Raw genomic sequence first — 16,525 nt, forward strand, 5'->3', positions numbered from 1 at the left:
TATTAATAAGATCTTTTGATTCTTGTATCACTAAAAGATCAATAAAAAATTCATCGGTGCATATCTTTTTTTTCGATATACTTACGTTGTAGTCATGTTTCATTCTTACCTTTTTTAGAATTTTGGATAATATTTTCGTCATCTCGTGAAATGTTGCTGAGTCAGGGAAATCAGTAATTCGCATCACGAGAACATGTTAATCCATCAAAATTTTTTTTTTTTTTAAAAAAAAATATAAGCATCAAACTTTGAATATTCTCTGCGCGGTACTTCTTAAACGACTTTTAAAATAACTACCACCATGTCTAAACGTATAACTGCCGACGAAGTTGCTCAACATAATACTGAAGGTTCCATTTGGATCATTGTTCATGACAAAGTATTCGATGTAACAAACTTTTTAAATGAACACCCCGGTGGAAAAAAAGTTTTATTAAAGGTTGCTGGTACAGATGCAACTAAACAATTTGATAATTTTCATAATTTGGGTATTTTGGAAAAATATGCTCAATTACAAATTGGTGAAGTTGGTTCTTCTCAAGAGGAAACTTCAAATGAAGCTGCCTCAGGTGAAGGTCCATTTGGTGACCTCGTACCTTTTGGCGATCCTTATTGGTATCAAGACTTCTACTCCCCATATTATAATGATTCTCATCGTCGTGTAAGAGCTGAAGTACGTAAATTTGTTGAAGCAGAAATTATGCCTTATGCTTATGAATGGGATGAAGCTAAAAAGATTCCACAAGAACTTTTTATAAAAGCCGGTAAAGCCGGTATCTTACCAGGTGTTTGTGGTGCTCCTTGGCCTACAAAGTGGGTATAAATCATATAATGAGGATCAACATGTCTCTCATTCATCACGTGTTTAACATACATCATTGAATTCGGTTCAATTCATTAATTAATTTATCCTCATTTTTTTTCATTTAATTAGTTATACTGATATTAGACCTATTGGTGGAGTAAAACCTGAAGATTTTGATCATTTTCATGAATTTATCATTAGTGATGAATTAGCTCGTTGTGGATCCGGTGGGGTCTTATGGGGTTTGACTGGTGGTAAGTGTTTAATAACATGTTCGTTCGTTATTTTATTCATTATTTTTATTTTATAAATAATAATTAAAATTTTTTTTTTAAAAATTTATACAAGGTTTGGGTATTGGGCTTCCACCAATTCTTAAATTTGGTTCAGAGGAAATAAAGAGAAGAGTTGCTCCAGGATGTCTTAATGGAACAAAAAATATTTGTCTTGCTATCACAGAACCATATGCTGGATCTGATGTTGCAAATCTTAAAACAGAAGCCAAACTTTCTGATGATGGTCAATATTATATTGTTAATGGTGAAAAGAAATGGATTACTAATGGTGTCTTTGCCGATTATTTCACTGTCGCTGTTCGTACTGGAGGTCCTGGTATGGGTGGTGTTTCCCTTTTACTGATTGAGAGAGATATGCCTGGTGTAAAGACTCGTCAAATGTTATGTTCTGGTGTATGGGCTTCAGGTACTTCTTACATCACATTTGAAGATGTAAAAGTGCCAAAATCTAATCTTATCGGTAAAGAGAATGGAGGTTTCAAGGTAAATAGTTGAAAAAAATTAATTTTTAATATGATCATTATATAACATATTTATTTATTCATTTATTTAATTTCTTTTTAGTGTATTATGCATAATTTCAATCATGAACGTATGGGAATTGTAATTCAAGCAACCCGTTTCGCTCGTGTTTGTTATGAAGAAGCCATGAAATATGCTCATAAACGTAAGACATTTGGTAAAAAACTTGTTGAACACGATGTTATTCGTAACAAACTTGCCCATATGGCACGTCAAATTGAAGCTACACATGCATGGATGGAGTCATTAATTTATCAAACAAATCACATGTCTGGAACTGAAGCTATGACAAGACTTGGTGGTCCAATTGCTTTATTAAAAGCACAATCAACGCAAACCTTTGAATATTGTGCTCGTGAAGCTGCACAAATCTTTGGTGGTTTGGCTTATTCACGTGGAGGGTAAGTCATCAACGTTGCTTTTTTTTTTAACATTAATTTGACTCTAATTTGATCAAAATTTCTTATATAATATTATAGTCAAGGTGAAAAAGTTGAACGTTTATATCGTGAAGTACGCGCTTATGCTATTCCTGGTGGTTCAGAGGAGATTATGCTTGATCTTGGTATTAGACAATCTCTTAAAGTTGCACAATTCTATGGTGCTAAACTTTAGATTATTAAATTTATGTTTTTGAATTAATAACGAATAATCAATTATAACGAGCCAATTTTTAATTGTTAAATAATTTATGTAGAATTAAATTATTATTATGTATTTAAATAGAGGCTCAACCTTTTATATGTATATTTTTTTTTTTTAGTTAAGAAACAATCATGAATTTAGCAATGAAAAACCAAAGAATACGCTAAAAATTATTCAAAGATCTAATAATACTTGTTATTATAATATATCACAAATTAAGAATAATAAATTATTTCCTTTTTAGAATGGGTTGTGTTACCTTATTGTTTATCGACCTAAATTTTTAATTTTTATCCTGCAGATCATTATTAATATAATGAAATATGGTATGGGTAAATCAAACCATCCCTTTGATCTCTTCCAAACAAAATAATTTAAACAAGATAATTTATAACTTCCGATAGAGATCAACCATTTCAACATCTTAATTATTAACCAAATTTCATTGAGGGAAGTGCTTGAGTATGTCCCTAAATCAATTAATTCATATTTCCATTAAATTGATTGTTAAATATAAAAAATAACGTAATATGTCACATTTTCCAAGACTTCCTATTTAGACGTGAACAATTACCTGTTGGTGTCACAATATATGCCAAATCCATTATATAGTGAGAGAAGTAAACATGAATAAGGACGTTTGGTTTATTGAATAATCTGATTGGCTAAAAATATCGAGTGTAATGATCAGTCAACAAACTATAGACCATCACCGGTAAAATGGGCTAAAATTTTCTGCGGTATTTTAATGATGACAAAATATGACAAATAAAATTTCCTCAAAAATTATTTGATCGGACGGGTCGTGTGAATATTTACAATGACCATGTGATGATGACCTTATTTAATATATTAATTAATGGCTAATGAGTGATCTGATTGGTCAAAAAAAAAAAATCATTCCTATCAATGGAATATTTAATAAATCCGAAATGAACCTTTTCTTGGTGACAATTATCAATTAGTATAACAAAAATGAATTCTCAACAAGAAAAATTATAAATAAATATTGGAGAATTTAATACAAATATGTATTGCTTTTAACTTTTACTCAAGTTGCTTAAAATTTTATGTCAAAACTATCAAAAAGGAATTCTCGAACTTATTGATCTCCCACACACAATAATAATCTGATTCAGACCAACCAATCATCTTTCTAGAGATCATCAATTTTTCGGAACTTTTTTAAACAACTACCATGTCTAAACGTATAACTGCCGACGAAGTTGGGCAACATAATACTGAAAATTCCATCTGGATTATTGTTCACGACAAAGTATTTGATGTAACAAACTTTTTAAATGAACACCCCGGTGGAAAAAAGGTTTTATTAAAGGTTGCTGGTACAGATGCAACTAAACAATTTGATAATTTTCATAATTTGGGTATTTTGGAAAAATATGCTCAATTACAAATTGGTGAAGTTGGCTCTTCTCAAGAGGAAGTTTCAAATGAAGCTGCTTCAGGTGAAGGTCCATTTGGTGACCTTGTACCTTTTGGTGATCCTTATTGGTATCAAGACTTCTACTCTCCATATTATAATGATTCTCATCGTCGTGTAAGAGCTGCTGTACGTAAATTTGTTGAGACAGAAATTATGCCTTATACTTTTGAATGGGATGAAGCTAAAAAGATTCCAAAAGAACTTTTTATAAAAACTGGTAAAGCCGGTATCTTAGCGGGTATTTGTGGTACTCCATGGCCTGAAAAGTGGGTATATCCATATAATGGGGAATTGTCAGATCAACACGTCTCTTGTATCACGTGTTTTATACATCATTAAATTCGGTCAATACATTAATTATATCATTTCATTTAATTAGATATACTGATGTTAAACCTATTGCCGGAGTAAGTATCGAAGAATATGATAATTTTCACGAATTTATCATATGTGATGAATTAAGTCGTTGCGGAGCTGGTGGGACATTGTGGGGTTTATTTGGTGGTAAATGTTTATTATACGTTCTTTATTATTCATTATTCATATTTTACAATAAAATTGTTAATAAGAAAAAGGATTTTTTTTTTTTAATTTATACAAGGTTTGACCATTGGGCTTCCACCAATTCTTAAATTTGGTTCAGAGGAATTAAAGAGAAGAGTTGCTCCAGGATGTCTTAATGGAACCAAAAATATTTGTCTTGCTATCACAGAACCATATGCTGGGTCTGATGTTGCAAATCTTAAAACAGAAGCCAAACTTTCTGATGATGGACAATATTATATTGTTAATGGTGAAAAGAAATGGATTACTAATGGTGTTTTTTCCGACTATTTTACTGTCGCCGTTCGTACTGGAGGTCCTGGTATGGGTGGTGTTTCCCTTTTACTGATTGAGAGAGATATGCCTGGTGTAAAGACCCGTCAAATGTTATGTTCTGGTGTATGGGCTTCAGGTACTTCTTACATCACATTTGAAGATGTAAAAGTGCCAAAGTCTAATCTTATCGGTAAAGAGAATGGAGGTTTCAAGGTAAAATAGTTGAAAAAATTAATTTTTAATATGATCAGTATATAACATATTTATTTATTCATTTATTTAATTTTTCTTTTAGTGTATTATGCATAATTTCAATCATGAACGTATGGGTATTGCAGTTCAAGCGAACCGTCTCGCTCGTGTTTGTTATGAGGAAGCCATGAAATATGCTAATAAACGTAAGACATTTGGTAAAAAACTTGTTGAACACGATGTTATTCGTAACAAACTTGCCCATATGGCACGTCAAATTGAGGCAACACATGCATGGATGGAGTCATTAATTTATCAAACATGCCGTATGTCTGAAACTGAAGCTATGGCAAGACTTGGTGGACCAATTGCTTTATTAAAAGCACAAACAACGCAAACCTTAGAATATTGTGCTCGTGAAGCTGCTCAAATCTTTGGTGGTTTGGCTTATACACGTGGAGGGTAAGTCATCAACGTACTTTTTTTTTTAATATTAATTTGACTCTAATTTGATCAAAATTCTTGTATAATAAATACTACAGTCAAGGTGAAAAGGTTGAACGTTTATATCGTGAAGTACGCGCTTATGCTATTCCTGGTGGTTCAGAAGAGATTATGCTTGATCTTGGTATTAGACAATCTCTTAAAGTTGCAAAATCCCATGGTGCCAAACTTTAGATTATTAAATTAATGTTTTTGAATTAATAACGAATAATCAATCATATTTAATTGTTAAATAATTTATGTAGAATTAAATTATTATTATGTATTTAAAATAGATGCTCAACTTTATATGTATAATTTATTTTTAGCTAAGGAACTCGACAATGAAAAAACAAAGAATACTCTAAAATTAATTAAAAATCTAATAATACTTGTTATTAATATCGCAATAAAAATTATTTTCCTTTTTAGAGTGGATTGTGTTACTTTTTTGTTTATTGACGAATTTTTTAATCTTATCTTGCAGATCATACATGAAAATGTGTCATATTGCATTATTTATATTTTAAAACAATCAAATATTAATTTGATTTAGGAACGTTCTCAAGCATTTCCCTCAATGAAATTATAATTAATATGTTGAAATGGTTGATCTCTTACAATCTTATAGCGCGAAAGTCGGAAGTTATGTTTTTCTAAATTATCTTTTTTAAAATTATCTTGATTGAAAGAGATTGTTTGATCATCCATATTTCATTTTAAGCCAAGACTTCCATTTTAGACGTGAACAATGACCTGTAAATCAGTTATTGTTGGTGTTACAAATCTATTAAGTGAGAGAATAAGTCAATAAGGACGTTCTCGGTTCTCGAGTACTGGTTTATTTGAATAATATGATTGGCAAAAAATATCGAGTGTAATGATCAATCAACAAAATCATTGAACTACGGTATCTAATGTAAAATTTCTAATAAGGACAATTAAAAATTTCGAAAAATTGTTTGATCGGGCGGGGTCGTGTGAATATTCACGTTTGACCATATTTGTTCAATATAATTTTGGCTGATGAATAATCTGATTGGCCAAAAAAAAAGAAAGTTTCAGTTTAGATGAAATATTTAAATTCCTATCAATGGAATATTTATGCTTATCGTCCCGTTTTCTCGCGTTTTAATAAATCCTAAAATAGTGTTTAATGAATCTTTCTTGATGATCTATTAATATAACGAAATTGAATTCTCAACTACAAAGATTTTTTTTTTTTCAATATGATAGAAAAATTATTATTTTACTTTTTAATGCGAGAAATTTTAAAATAAATATTAGAAAATTTTAATACAAATATGAAAAAAAATCCATTGATTAAAATTTTATATGTCAAACTATTAAAAAGGCATTTCTCGAGCTTATTGATTGTGATACTTAACGCACAATGATATTACAATCTGATTTTCAGAACGGTCTAGACCAACCAATCATCTTTTTAGAGATCATCAATTTTTTAAAAATAATTGATAAGCAACATTTCATGATTTTGAATTAAACTGAATTAAACGATTTTTTTAAAACAACTACCAACATGTCTAAACGTATAACTGCAGACGAAGTTGCTCAACACAATACTGAAGGTTCTATTTGGATCATTGTTCATGACAAAGTATTTGATGTAACAAACTTTTTAAATGAACACCCCGGTGGAAAAAAAGTTTTATTAAAGGTTGCTGGTACAGATGCAACTAAACAATTTGATAATTTTCATAATTTGAGTGTTTTAGAAAAACATACTCAATTACAAATTGGTGAAGTTGGTTCTGCTCAAGAGGAAGTTTCAAATGAAGCTTCCTCAGGTGAAGGTCCATTTGGTGACCTCGTACCTTTTGGCGATCCTTATTGGTATCAAGACTTCTACTCTCCATATTATAATGATTCTCATCGTCGTGTAAGAGCTGCTGTACGTAAATTTGTTGAGACAGAAATTATGCCTTATGCTTATGAATGGGACGAAGCTAAAAGGATTCCACAAGAACTTTTTATAAAAGCTGGTAAAGCCGGTATCTTACCGGGTGTTTGTGGTGCTCCATGGCCTGTAAAGTGGGTATATCCATATAATGGGGAATTGTTGGATCAACATGTCTTGCGTATCACGTGTTTTGTAATTCATTAAATTCGGGCAATACATTAATAATTTTCATTTCATTTAATTAGACATACTGATATTAAACCTATTGCCGGAGTAAGTGTTGAAGAATATGATAATTTTCACGAATTTGTCATATGTGATGAATTAGGTCGTTGCGGATCTGGTGGGGTCTTATGGGGTTTATGTGGTGGTAAATGTTTATTATACGTTCTTTACAATTCATTATTCATATTAAACAATAAAATTGTTAAGAAGAAATTTTTTTTTTTAATTTATACAAGGTTTGACCATTGGGCTTCCACCAATTCTCAAATTTGGTTCAGAGGAATTACAGAGAAGAATTGCTCCAGGATGTCTTAATGGAACAAAAAATATTTGTCTTGCTATCACAGAACCATATGCTGGATCTGATGTTGCAAATCTTAAAACAGAAGCCAAACTTTCTGATGATGGACAATATTATATTGTTAATGGTGAAAAGAAATGGATTACTAATGGTATTTTTTCCGACTATTTTACTGTCGCCGTTCGTACTGGAGGTCCTGGTATGGGTGGTGTTTCCCTTTTACTGATTGAGAAAGATATGCCTGGTGTAAAGACCCGTCAAATGTTATGTTCTGGTGTATGGGCTTCAGGTACTACTTACATCACTTTTGAAGATGTAAAAGTGCCAAGATCCAATCTTATCGGTAAAGAGAATGGAGGTTTCAAGGTAAATAGCTGAAAAAGTTTATTTTTTAATATGATTTATGTAGTATATATTTTTCATTCATTTATTCAATTTTCTTTAGTGTATTATGCATAATTTCAATCATGAACGTATGAGTCTCGCAATTCAAGCGAACCGTTTCGCTCGTGTTTGTTATGAAGAAGCCATGAAATATGCTCATAAACGTAAGACATTTGGTAAAAAACTTGTTGAACACGATGTTATTCGTAATAAACTTGCCCATATGGCGCGTAAAATTGAGGCAACCCATGCATGGATGGAGTCATTAATTTATCAAACAACTAAATTGCCTGCAAACGAAGCTATGACATTACTTGGTGGACCAATTGCTTTACTAAAAGCACAATCAACGCAAACTTTTGAATATTGTGCTCGTGAAGCTACACAAATATTTGGTGGTTTGGCTTATTCACGTGGAGGGTAAGTCATCAATATCACTCGTTTTTTTTTAGGGAATTACTTTTCATTTTTAATTCTAATTTGATCGTCAAATTTCTTATATAATATTACAGTCAAGCTGAAAAGGTTGAACGTTTATATCGTGAAGTACGCGCTTACGCTATTCCTGGTGGTTCAGAAGAAATTATGCTTGATCTTGGTATTAGACAATCTCTTAGAGCTGCACAACCTCGTGGTGCCAAGCTTTAAATTGTTATATTCATTAAATTAAACCAAGATTTTTGAAGAATCATGATGTTCCAATTTAAATTGTCAGATTAAATCATAATAATCATTGTGTAGATTTTTTTGGGGGAATTAAATTAATTAAATTATTGTTATATGTACTCAAAATAGAGAATCGTTTTTATTTGTTTATTTATTTTACATTTTTTTTTCAACGATGATATCACGCTTTGATTTTCTTAACGACTATTCGTCATATTTACGTTACAATTTAAGGTTACAATTAACAATAATTATTTGCGTTCATCAATACTTTTTAGATATCTGTTATGGGTAAAATAAAACGTTCGTCAGTTATACGAGATATGCAATGTCGGAAAACAAATCAACAGTTCAAAACATTAACCTTAGTAAAGCTCACCGAGAATTTATACTGTTTGCGTTTCGTAATAGTAAGGTCCATCTCGCCATTTTGTCCCATGTTACACCAAATTCTTTTTTATAAATAGCCTGATTTTTCGAATACAATCTCCAATATTTTAATTCTGTATAACGTTTTTTTTTAAACGACCTTAGTTCACTATAAAGTTTAAAGCGCAAAATGAGGGTCAGGACTGGGAATTTGTCCCATTTTGAAGTTGTCCATTAGATTAAATAATGATAATCTTTAAATTCCGGTCAGCTTCATATAAACCCCTTCATAGAAATAATTCCAAAATAACCCATTTGCCCCTAAACTAGCCTTCGCATGAATTTGGTACTACAAACCTTTTCCCGCGAGACAAATTTGGTGTCCCACGAATTCCTCCTTTAACTTCTTTCTGCCTGTGACGCTTCCAAATTCATCATTAGTTATTATCAAGTTTGCGCACGAAAATTCCATCCATAACGTAGAATTTATATTTCTGTGCTTCACCAAACATTTTGGCGCTGATAAAATTTTTCGAACAGGGTCACTTATAGTGAACCTTCGTCGTAATTACATAATTAACGAAGAAAACCGATTCAGCGATAACTGAACCCACCTAAGTTTCACAAAGATCATAGATCATAATCATTATACCATGAGTATCTAGAACATTTCGTTATACTTCATAATCATATATCAACTGGCTTTTGCCAATATAATCAATATAATATAAATACGATATGAATCAATGAAGCGGTTCATCAGTACGAACTGAAATTGAGGAAATTTTCTCGCCCGAAAAGTATACAAAATATACAGAACGGTCTTTATTTGATATTTTACTGAAGGAATGAATTTTTTGACCCTTGTTTTTAACACGTTTTCGCGTTTGCAGATACACCGACATCATGTTAGGCTGTTTCGTTGTGGGTGAAGATCAGGCTTTTATCATCGAAATTGACAGGACCAAAACCATTTCACAACTCAGAGATACCATCAAAGCCTACAAGGAGAACGTGTTTAAAACTCTTGATGCAAACCAACTTAGATTATGGAAAGTCAATATTCCTTTAATCAAGGCGCGGGAAATTAATGCAGAAACTAACATTGCACAAAAATTTGGAGCTGTGGAGTTGAAAGATGTTTTCGATACTATTGAAGAGCATTTTGGCACAAATCCCACTGCAAAAAACATCCACGTCATCGTTCAACCGCCTCCGCCCGTCACCAGTGGTAAATGTCTCTCAATGGTTTATCTCTCAAACAAAGATAGCTTTTTTTTGTAGGCTTAAGTCTGCGACAAGCGGATTTAAATGTTTTGCTTCTTTTTATTTCACTGCATTAGCTTCGTCGATGCACAACGAAGTTAAGATTGAAGTTAAAAATAAAGGTTCGTTACACGAGAAGTTTGGCTCTTTTAAATGACTTTTCGCTCACGTATACTCTTGTTTTTTTTTAGTTTTAAAGGCCTTCTCACACATAAACCCTAATTCAGTTGACGGGATTGTTGACGTGCTCTCCTTGATTTGGAACGTTGAGGAAGTTGAGGAAGTGGAAAGTTACTCTTCAAGTTCACAAAATGACCCGTGCGCTAAACTGAAGATGAAACCCTCTTTTTTCAAAATAAATTTGCCTGGCACCATAACAAAAAATGCTTCTCAAGAGGTAGATCTGTGTCTCCCTCCACACGAATCGGAATCTGGAATGAAGTATAATCCCTTTTACGATGATACGAGTTACCCGAAAGACATAACCGTTCTTACTGGGGTTTCAGGAGGTGGAAAAACATCAACAGCATTTGGTATCTCTATACAACATTGGTCAATATATGTTGATTTTTCTACTAGTGGGGGACAATATGGTGATTTTATGGGTCCGGAGCTTGAAAGTATCAGAGCTAAACCACCAAGGTACGGTGAGTACCAAACTAGTGAACAGATTGAAGTATTTAACATGCTGGACCTAGCGATAATCGCGCGCGGACTTTTACTTATCAAGATGCTTGTTCAGGAAAGAATTTCAACGCCAAAGGAATGGCTATTTGAACAGCTTCAAATTGATATAAATTATATCGGAGCAATCAAAGATATCTTGCGTAATGTAAATTATATTTCCGTATTTCGTTATATCGTCGAATGTCTTCATGTGAAATCTCTAATCTTAATACTTGATGAAGCGCAAGTCCTTTGTAGAACCGGATATGGAAAATACAATGGGAGTTCAAAATCGAATAAAAAGTGGAGTCTCTTGCAGGCTTACGTTGAACATCTTACGCACCGTCCCGTTACCTGCCTTATTGCCGGCACTTACTTGCATATGGCAACAGGAATTCCTCTTGTCGCTAGTATGGGAAAACCCCAAAGTTTGCATGCTCATATTGTGCTAAAGCTTCTCTTTCTTTCACATGATGATGTCCTGCGGAATCTCGAAGCTGTAATCGACCTGACAGATGTTACACCTAAAACTCGCGACATCTTTGGATATTTCCTCAGAGGACGACCTCGAAACTGTGCATCATAATCGGAAACCAACGAATAGAACGAAAGATCAAGAGATGCGAGTACTTATTCGTTTGTGGTTTGAAAAGATGAGCACTGATATAGCAGATTATTTGGAAGACGCATGTAACTATGTGGGTGCAGATAATTTATATCCAGAAAAAGCGATTATGGATGTTCTTAGGTTTCGTGTTTTTTACAATCAAAAGTTCAGGCATGCCATAAAACAGTATCATTCCTTGTGAGTCACCAGAATGCATCGTTCCTAGACATGATGAATCTTTCTCTGAAGAGATCACGATAAACCCATCATTTGAATCTTACCTCATCCCTGGCATCGAAGCTTTTTTTCAAAGAAGAGGGAAATCTTTGGTAGACGTCTTTATTGATAACATTATCCTGCTCAATAATAATTCATCAATCGGCAATGAATTTGATGCGGTCTTTATTACGGCAATTATCCAGAAACGTGGGTGTAATGTACGAGATGAACTTAACAAATGGAAAAACGGTCAACAATTTGACCTTCCTTCATGGATCACTTCAACGATGAAATTCGTAACAATTTCAAATCTATCAAATGCAGTTCCTCTAGCCAGATATGTTAGTGATGAAACTTATTGTCGTCGTGCAATCCAGCTGGAACCCTGTTCAGGATCAGACTTGGTGGTCTCTCTTGTGGATGATGAGCAAAATATATAACCTATTGAGCGAAATAAGGTCGAAAAGCAGTTAGCCAAGTCTTGTTTTAATTTTCAGTATATGGAAATCCCGAGAAAGAGAAAAAATTCCGAACCCATGGAATTTTCTTCTTATAAAAACAATCACGCCTCCAAATAGAAATTGGTAATTCCCGCAGCTAATGAAGAGGATGACTTAGAAGACGATGACTTAGAAGAGGATGACTTAGGAGAGGGTGACTTAGAAGAGGAAGAGTATGGACAAGATTTAGACTTTGATGGTGTAGATTACGATTTGAACTACACCGAAAATACCAAGAATTACCGGGTATCTGATAAAAAGAATCATGAGGCAATCAAAAATTCAACGAAGAATCGGAAACATATTTATATTTCAGTGGAACTTCCTCGTAGGCGGAGTAAAAGATTAAAATTGTTTCGAATCAATGAATATGGTGATCTCGTGATTATTGTGGACGATCGTAATATGGAGCACGTTTTTGGACCGGTCATTAAAAATTTAATGGAAACTCTAAGGTGCGTATCTTTACACAATAAGTCGGCAGCAAATGCATTCTAATGTAAGAATTTTTATTTCTAGACAAAGATGCGAAAATAAAGAAAATTCGATGGATCTAACAGAATAGCATGACTCTCGAATGAAAAAAATATTAGTCTGCAAAGTAATATATGCGAAATCACCATATCACTTGTTAGAAAATTGTTTTAGTATTAAATTTCCACATGTATTATTGATTATATTATAGTAGCTAGTAACATAAAATTTATATTTGCGAATCATTTATAATAAAACAGCACATCTTTATTATGTAATTGAGTTATCAATGTAAAAAGTTCAGCTAAACTAACTATAAAGATTAAGGATAGACTTTATTAACAAAGTTACAAGGCTATTTCTTACATTTTCTAAAAAAAAAATCAGACCTTAAAGGTAGAAAAACTACTTAAAGTTCAAATTGCAAAATAACTTACTAGTAAATGTAAAAAAAGGCTTTGTAAATTTGAGAAACTAAAGTTGTTCGATCTGTGCATCTAAAAAAAAATGAGCCATTTTTTATAATAATTTATGAAAATTTCGTTTATCAAATTTAAATTCTAAAAATATTAACTATGTAAAATATTACTTTTGATTTACATAGTTGACCGCTGTAAAGAAAATGTTCCAATTGAGATTGGGGAAATCTCTGGTAATTTTAGAAAAAGACATGTATATTTTGTATCGCACGTTTCATGAATTCTTTATTAAAAAATTTGTTGTATATATATACTGTAATAGTAATAAATTTTATTCTTTTTCTATAAACTATTTTTTTTTAAAAAAAAAATGCATAATCGATAGTAAAATAATGAAAAAATATAATTAAATGAAAAAAGAAAAAAATGGATTAATAAGATCGATTGTAATTCGTCTGATTTACAGGAACATTTCTCTTAATGTTTTCCTTATTTTATGACTAAATATTTAAAAATATTAAAAATATTTTAGATTAAAAAAAATTATCAAATAAAATATTAACAAATTCATATATTTTTGTATCTTACTTGTCGTGCTTTGGTCGTATGCGGCATTCTTCGTTTAAACCTTTTTCTTTTTTCTTTCAGATCGTTATCTTTATGGTTTCTTGGTGTTGCATGTTGATGATTACCATTATCTGAAATTCTACTATTTTTTTTCTCTTTTTCTATATCTTTTTTACGATTTCTTATTTCAATATCTTCTAGTAACTTGTCAATTTGACATATCGCTTTATTGATCCACTCCCAAAGCGAAATATTTTCATCTTTATATTTATAACCTTTATTTATTTTAATTTCAATTTGTCGAGGATTTACTTCTGTATTAATGTAAATACATGTACCGGTCCCTTTTTCAATGGGTTTTATGTTACGTCCTCTACGACCAATCAATTTACCAACTTCAACATTTCGGAAATTACCATAGTGGTTGAAATAGTTGAGTATCTGATGGAATTTTGCATTTTTGTTTCCATTTTTATGAAGAATTTAAAGATGATATATTATATTTTTATTATTATTATTATTATAAAAAGAAGAGAGAAAAAATATTTATGATTCTTTTTTTTTGATGAAAAATGCGCTCAAAAAAGGGGAGTATTTATAATTTAGCAGTTTTTTTGCGAAGTTATATATAAACAAAAACACATATTTTATTAACATAATACCAACAAAATTTTTATATTTGTTATTATTTTTAACAAATTTTAACAAAACCATTTTTTAATTAACAAAGACAATGTTTTTGATGACGAGCCAATCGAGCCATAAAAAAGGATATTCGTTAATATAACTGATGGTCAAAAGATTATCACAAAAAAAGGGATAGCTGGATACTTTTGTCTGGACGATCACCGGGTCTTGCGCCACAAATTGTGTATTCGAAGAAATGTTTTTGTTATCAATTGCCTACTGCGTTATTAACTATCAATTATGTTTTTATTCATAAAAAATTAATATTATGATTAATATGAAATTTGAATTATTATAAAATCTGAGTATCCGTTAATTAACGAATAAGCGGACAGGACACCTAAATAATCCACTCTCGTTGGTTCTTACTTCTTAGTATACCGGTTCTTTGGTATATGGATCTAGAGTATGATGCAGTTGGCCTGGAAACACGTTAGATGTTATGTTTATACTAGAAAGCTCAAATAATGAGAAATTTATTTGTCATTAACAATAGAGAAAATGTGATTTTTAACAGTAAATAAATTTGTACGCGTGTAAGCTTAATTCCAATAACTTTTCCTAATTTTTTTTTTAAAAAAAATGTGTACAGATCGTCACTGGATCACATGACATACCATTTTTTGTTCACACGATTATCAGGCTTTTATTTGTGACAAATAATTTATCAAGATACGTGACAAGTAAAATATTAAACCACTTCTTAATCAGAAGGCGTTTTATAAATTTCTTGTTGATAATGACACATTCCCCTTGATATTGTAATCCTTCTGTAAAAAACAACACCCTCCTATGAGTACTGACTTCAGTGACGCCGATTTATTATGTATGATTAATTTTATAATAGAAAATGTAAAACATTTTTCGAAACATTAAGTATAAAGCAAGAATTATTGAGAAATTTTAAGAATAATGTGCGTAACAGAATGGCGCACGGAATTGTAGTTGACGAAAAAGGTAGCTGGAGCGATCATGATCTTCAGCACGTCTCCATTTTATTTGTAATTTGTCTTGGTAAGTTTCTTAAGAGAATGATATGATTTCGTGCAAGAACATTAACTACATAAACTGAACTTTTTTATATTTGATTAGGTGGAGACAGCAAAAAAGTGAAAGAATATCGATAATGAAATAGTTCAACGATGAGTCAGTAAAGCCGATAAAGATCACTCTCATTCATCACGAGAAAGGAAATCTAATGACACGAATTTCGGAAAAATTACAGACTTTGTTCTTGATATTCTCAATGAAACCGAGGAAATCGAAGGAAATAAACGGAAAATTTTAAGATTGGCGCTTGACGAAGATGAATATTTAATAAACTATGGAAAGCAATAAAAACAGATGTAAAACAAGTGCAAGTAGTAAATTTATTCAATCCGCAAATTTGATTTTGATGTAAGTATAACTTTTTCTTAATAAGTTAATTAAGCTAAATTAATTGAGTTAATTGCTTTATCTACAGAAATTGAAATCGAAAAATGAGAACAAGATATATACAAAATGGTAGATTGGTAAAATTGCAAGTGTGGCATGTGGGAATAAGTTCTCGCATAGATCACGTCCCAAGTTGGCGTGGGTGGTCTCTTAGTCTCTGTTGGACTCGTTAGCTTAACTGAGGATAAACGAAGCTCCTTATTTCATATGCCACCTGCAAACTTTATTGTTTTATGTAACATTTCTGTCCATTTATACCTTCACTTTTCAGAAATCCATCCCACTTGAATAAACAACAGATAAGAAGACCTTCTATCTTTGAAAATTACGCGTGATCGTTACCTTCAATAACATTGTATAGGTGGATCGAAGAACTTCTGCTAATGAATTTAAATAATTACTAAATTCAAATAATTGTTACATTAATGTCAAATCTTTTTTTCTAACTTGGAAAATTTTTATTATTAGCAAGATTTAATCATTTATTTTACTTGTAATAGATAAAAATTATAGCGTAACATATTTTTAGTATTTGGAAATAAACTGCTTTATTACCATATTAATTTTATTATATTGCACGGGATATCAATGTCTACATTTTGATCAAAATT

At 31.6% G+C, this 16,525-nt stretch overlaps 5 protein-coding genes across 5 annotated transcripts; 4 read left to right on the top strand and 1 right to left on the bottom strand.

Annotated features, from left to right (window-relative positions):
• Positions 1–236: 236 nt before the first annotated feature.
• On the top strand, positions 237–2,553 carry OCT59_014064 (uncharacterized protein). The gene is made up of 5 exons (XM_066141931.1): positions 237–813; positions 935–1,059; positions 1,154–1,584; positions 1,666–2,024; positions 2,103–2,553. The coding sequence occupies exons 1-5, from the start codon at positions 302–304 to the stop codon at positions 2,236–2,238; spliced, it is 1,563 nt and encodes a 520-aa protein (XP_066002011.1). The 5' UTR covers positions 237–301; the 3' UTR covers positions 2,239–2,553.
• Positions 2,383–5,634, top strand: OCT59_014065 (uncharacterized protein). Its single transcript, XM_025333589.2, has 5 exons — positions 2,383–3,978; positions 4,092–4,216; positions 4,314–4,744; positions 4,827–5,185; positions 5,266–5,634. Exons 1-5 carry the CDS (start codon positions 3,467–3,469, stop codon positions 5,399–5,401), a joined length of 1,563 nt encoding a protein of 520 aa, XP_025186210.2. The 5' UTR covers positions 2,383–3,466; the 3' UTR covers positions 5,402–5,634.
• Positions 5,635–6,713: 1,079 nt separating this feature from the next.
• Positions 6,714–9,038, top strand: OCT59_014066 (uncharacterized protein). Its single transcript, XM_025313931.2, has 5 exons — positions 6,714–7,258; positions 7,373–7,497; positions 7,589–8,019; positions 8,099–8,457; positions 8,550–9,038. The coding sequence occupies exons 1-5, from the start codon at positions 6,747–6,749 to the stop codon at positions 8,683–8,685; spliced, it is 1,563 nt and encodes a 520-aa protein (XP_025186209.1). The 5' UTR covers positions 6,714–6,746; the 3' UTR covers positions 8,686–9,038.
• Positions 9,039–9,318: 280 nt separating this feature from the next.
• On the top strand, positions 9,319–12,895 carry OCT59_014067 (uncharacterized protein; the record flags this gene model as incomplete). Its single annotated transcript, XM_066141932.1, has 10 exons — positions 9,319–9,338; positions 9,825–9,893; positions 9,966–10,303; positions 10,416–10,460; positions 10,530–11,170; positions 11,247–11,432; positions 11,520–11,752; positions 11,838–12,237; positions 12,409–12,785; positions 12,850–12,895. The coding sequence occupies 10 exons, from the start codon at positions 9,319–9,321 to the stop codon at positions 12,893–12,895; spliced, it is 2,355 nt and encodes a 784-aa protein (XP_066002012.1).
• Positions 12,896–13,717: 822 nt separating this feature from the next.
• Positions 13,718–14,504, bottom strand: OCT59_014068 (uncharacterized protein; the record flags this gene model as incomplete). The annotated part of the gene is made up of 3 exons (XM_066141933.1): positions 13,718–13,723; positions 13,812–14,185; positions 14,453–14,504. The coding sequence occupies 3 exons, from the start codon at positions 14,502–14,504 to the stop codon at positions 13,718–13,720; spliced, it is 432 nt and encodes a 143-aa protein (XP_066002013.1).
• Positions 14,505–16,525: the final 2,021 nt, after the last annotated feature.

The sequence above is a fragment of the Rhizophagus irregularis genome, chromosome 21 (genome assembly GCF_026210795.1).
Source record: "Rhizophagus irregularis chromosome 21, complete sequence".
NCBI classification, from domain to species: domain Eukaryota; kingdom Fungi; phylum Glomeromycota; class Glomeromycetes; order Glomerales; family Glomeraceae; genus Rhizophagus; species Rhizophagus irregularis.

Coding starts and splice junctions, on each gene's coding strand:
- OCT59_014064 (XM_066141931.1), top strand. CDS start 302: ATGTCTAAACGTATAACTGCCGACGAAGTTGCTCAACATAATACTGAA. Junction 1,585..1,665: donor AAGAGAATGGAGGTTTCAAG/GTAAATAGTTGA, acceptor ATTTCTTTTTAG/TGTATTATGCATAATTTCAA. Junction 2,025..2,102: donor TTGGCTTATTCACGTGGAGG/GTAAGTCATCAA, acceptor ATAATATTATAG/TCAAGGTGAAAAAGTTGAAC.
- OCT59_014065 (XM_025333589.2), top strand. CDS start 3,467: ATGTCTAAACGTATAACTGCCGACGAAGTTGGGCAACATAATACTGAA. Junction 4,217..4,313: donor ATTGTGGGGTTTATTTGGTG/GTAAATGTTTAT, acceptor AATTTATACAAG/GTTTGACCATTGGGCTTCCA. Junction 4,745..4,826: donor AAGAGAATGGAGGTTTCAAG/GTAAAATAGTTG, acceptor TTTTTCTTTTAG/TGTATTATGCATAATTTCAA.
- OCT59_014066 (XM_025313931.2), top strand. CDS start 6,747: ATGTCTAAACGTATAACTGCAGACGAAGTTGCTCAACACAATACTGAA. Junction 7,498..7,588: donor CTTATGGGGTTTATGTGGTG/GTAAATGTTTAT, acceptor AATTTATACAAG/GTTTGACCATTGGGCTTCCA. Junction 8,020..8,098: donor AAGAGAATGGAGGTTTCAAG/GTAAATAGCTGA, acceptor AATTTTCTTTAG/TGTATTATGCATAATTTCAA.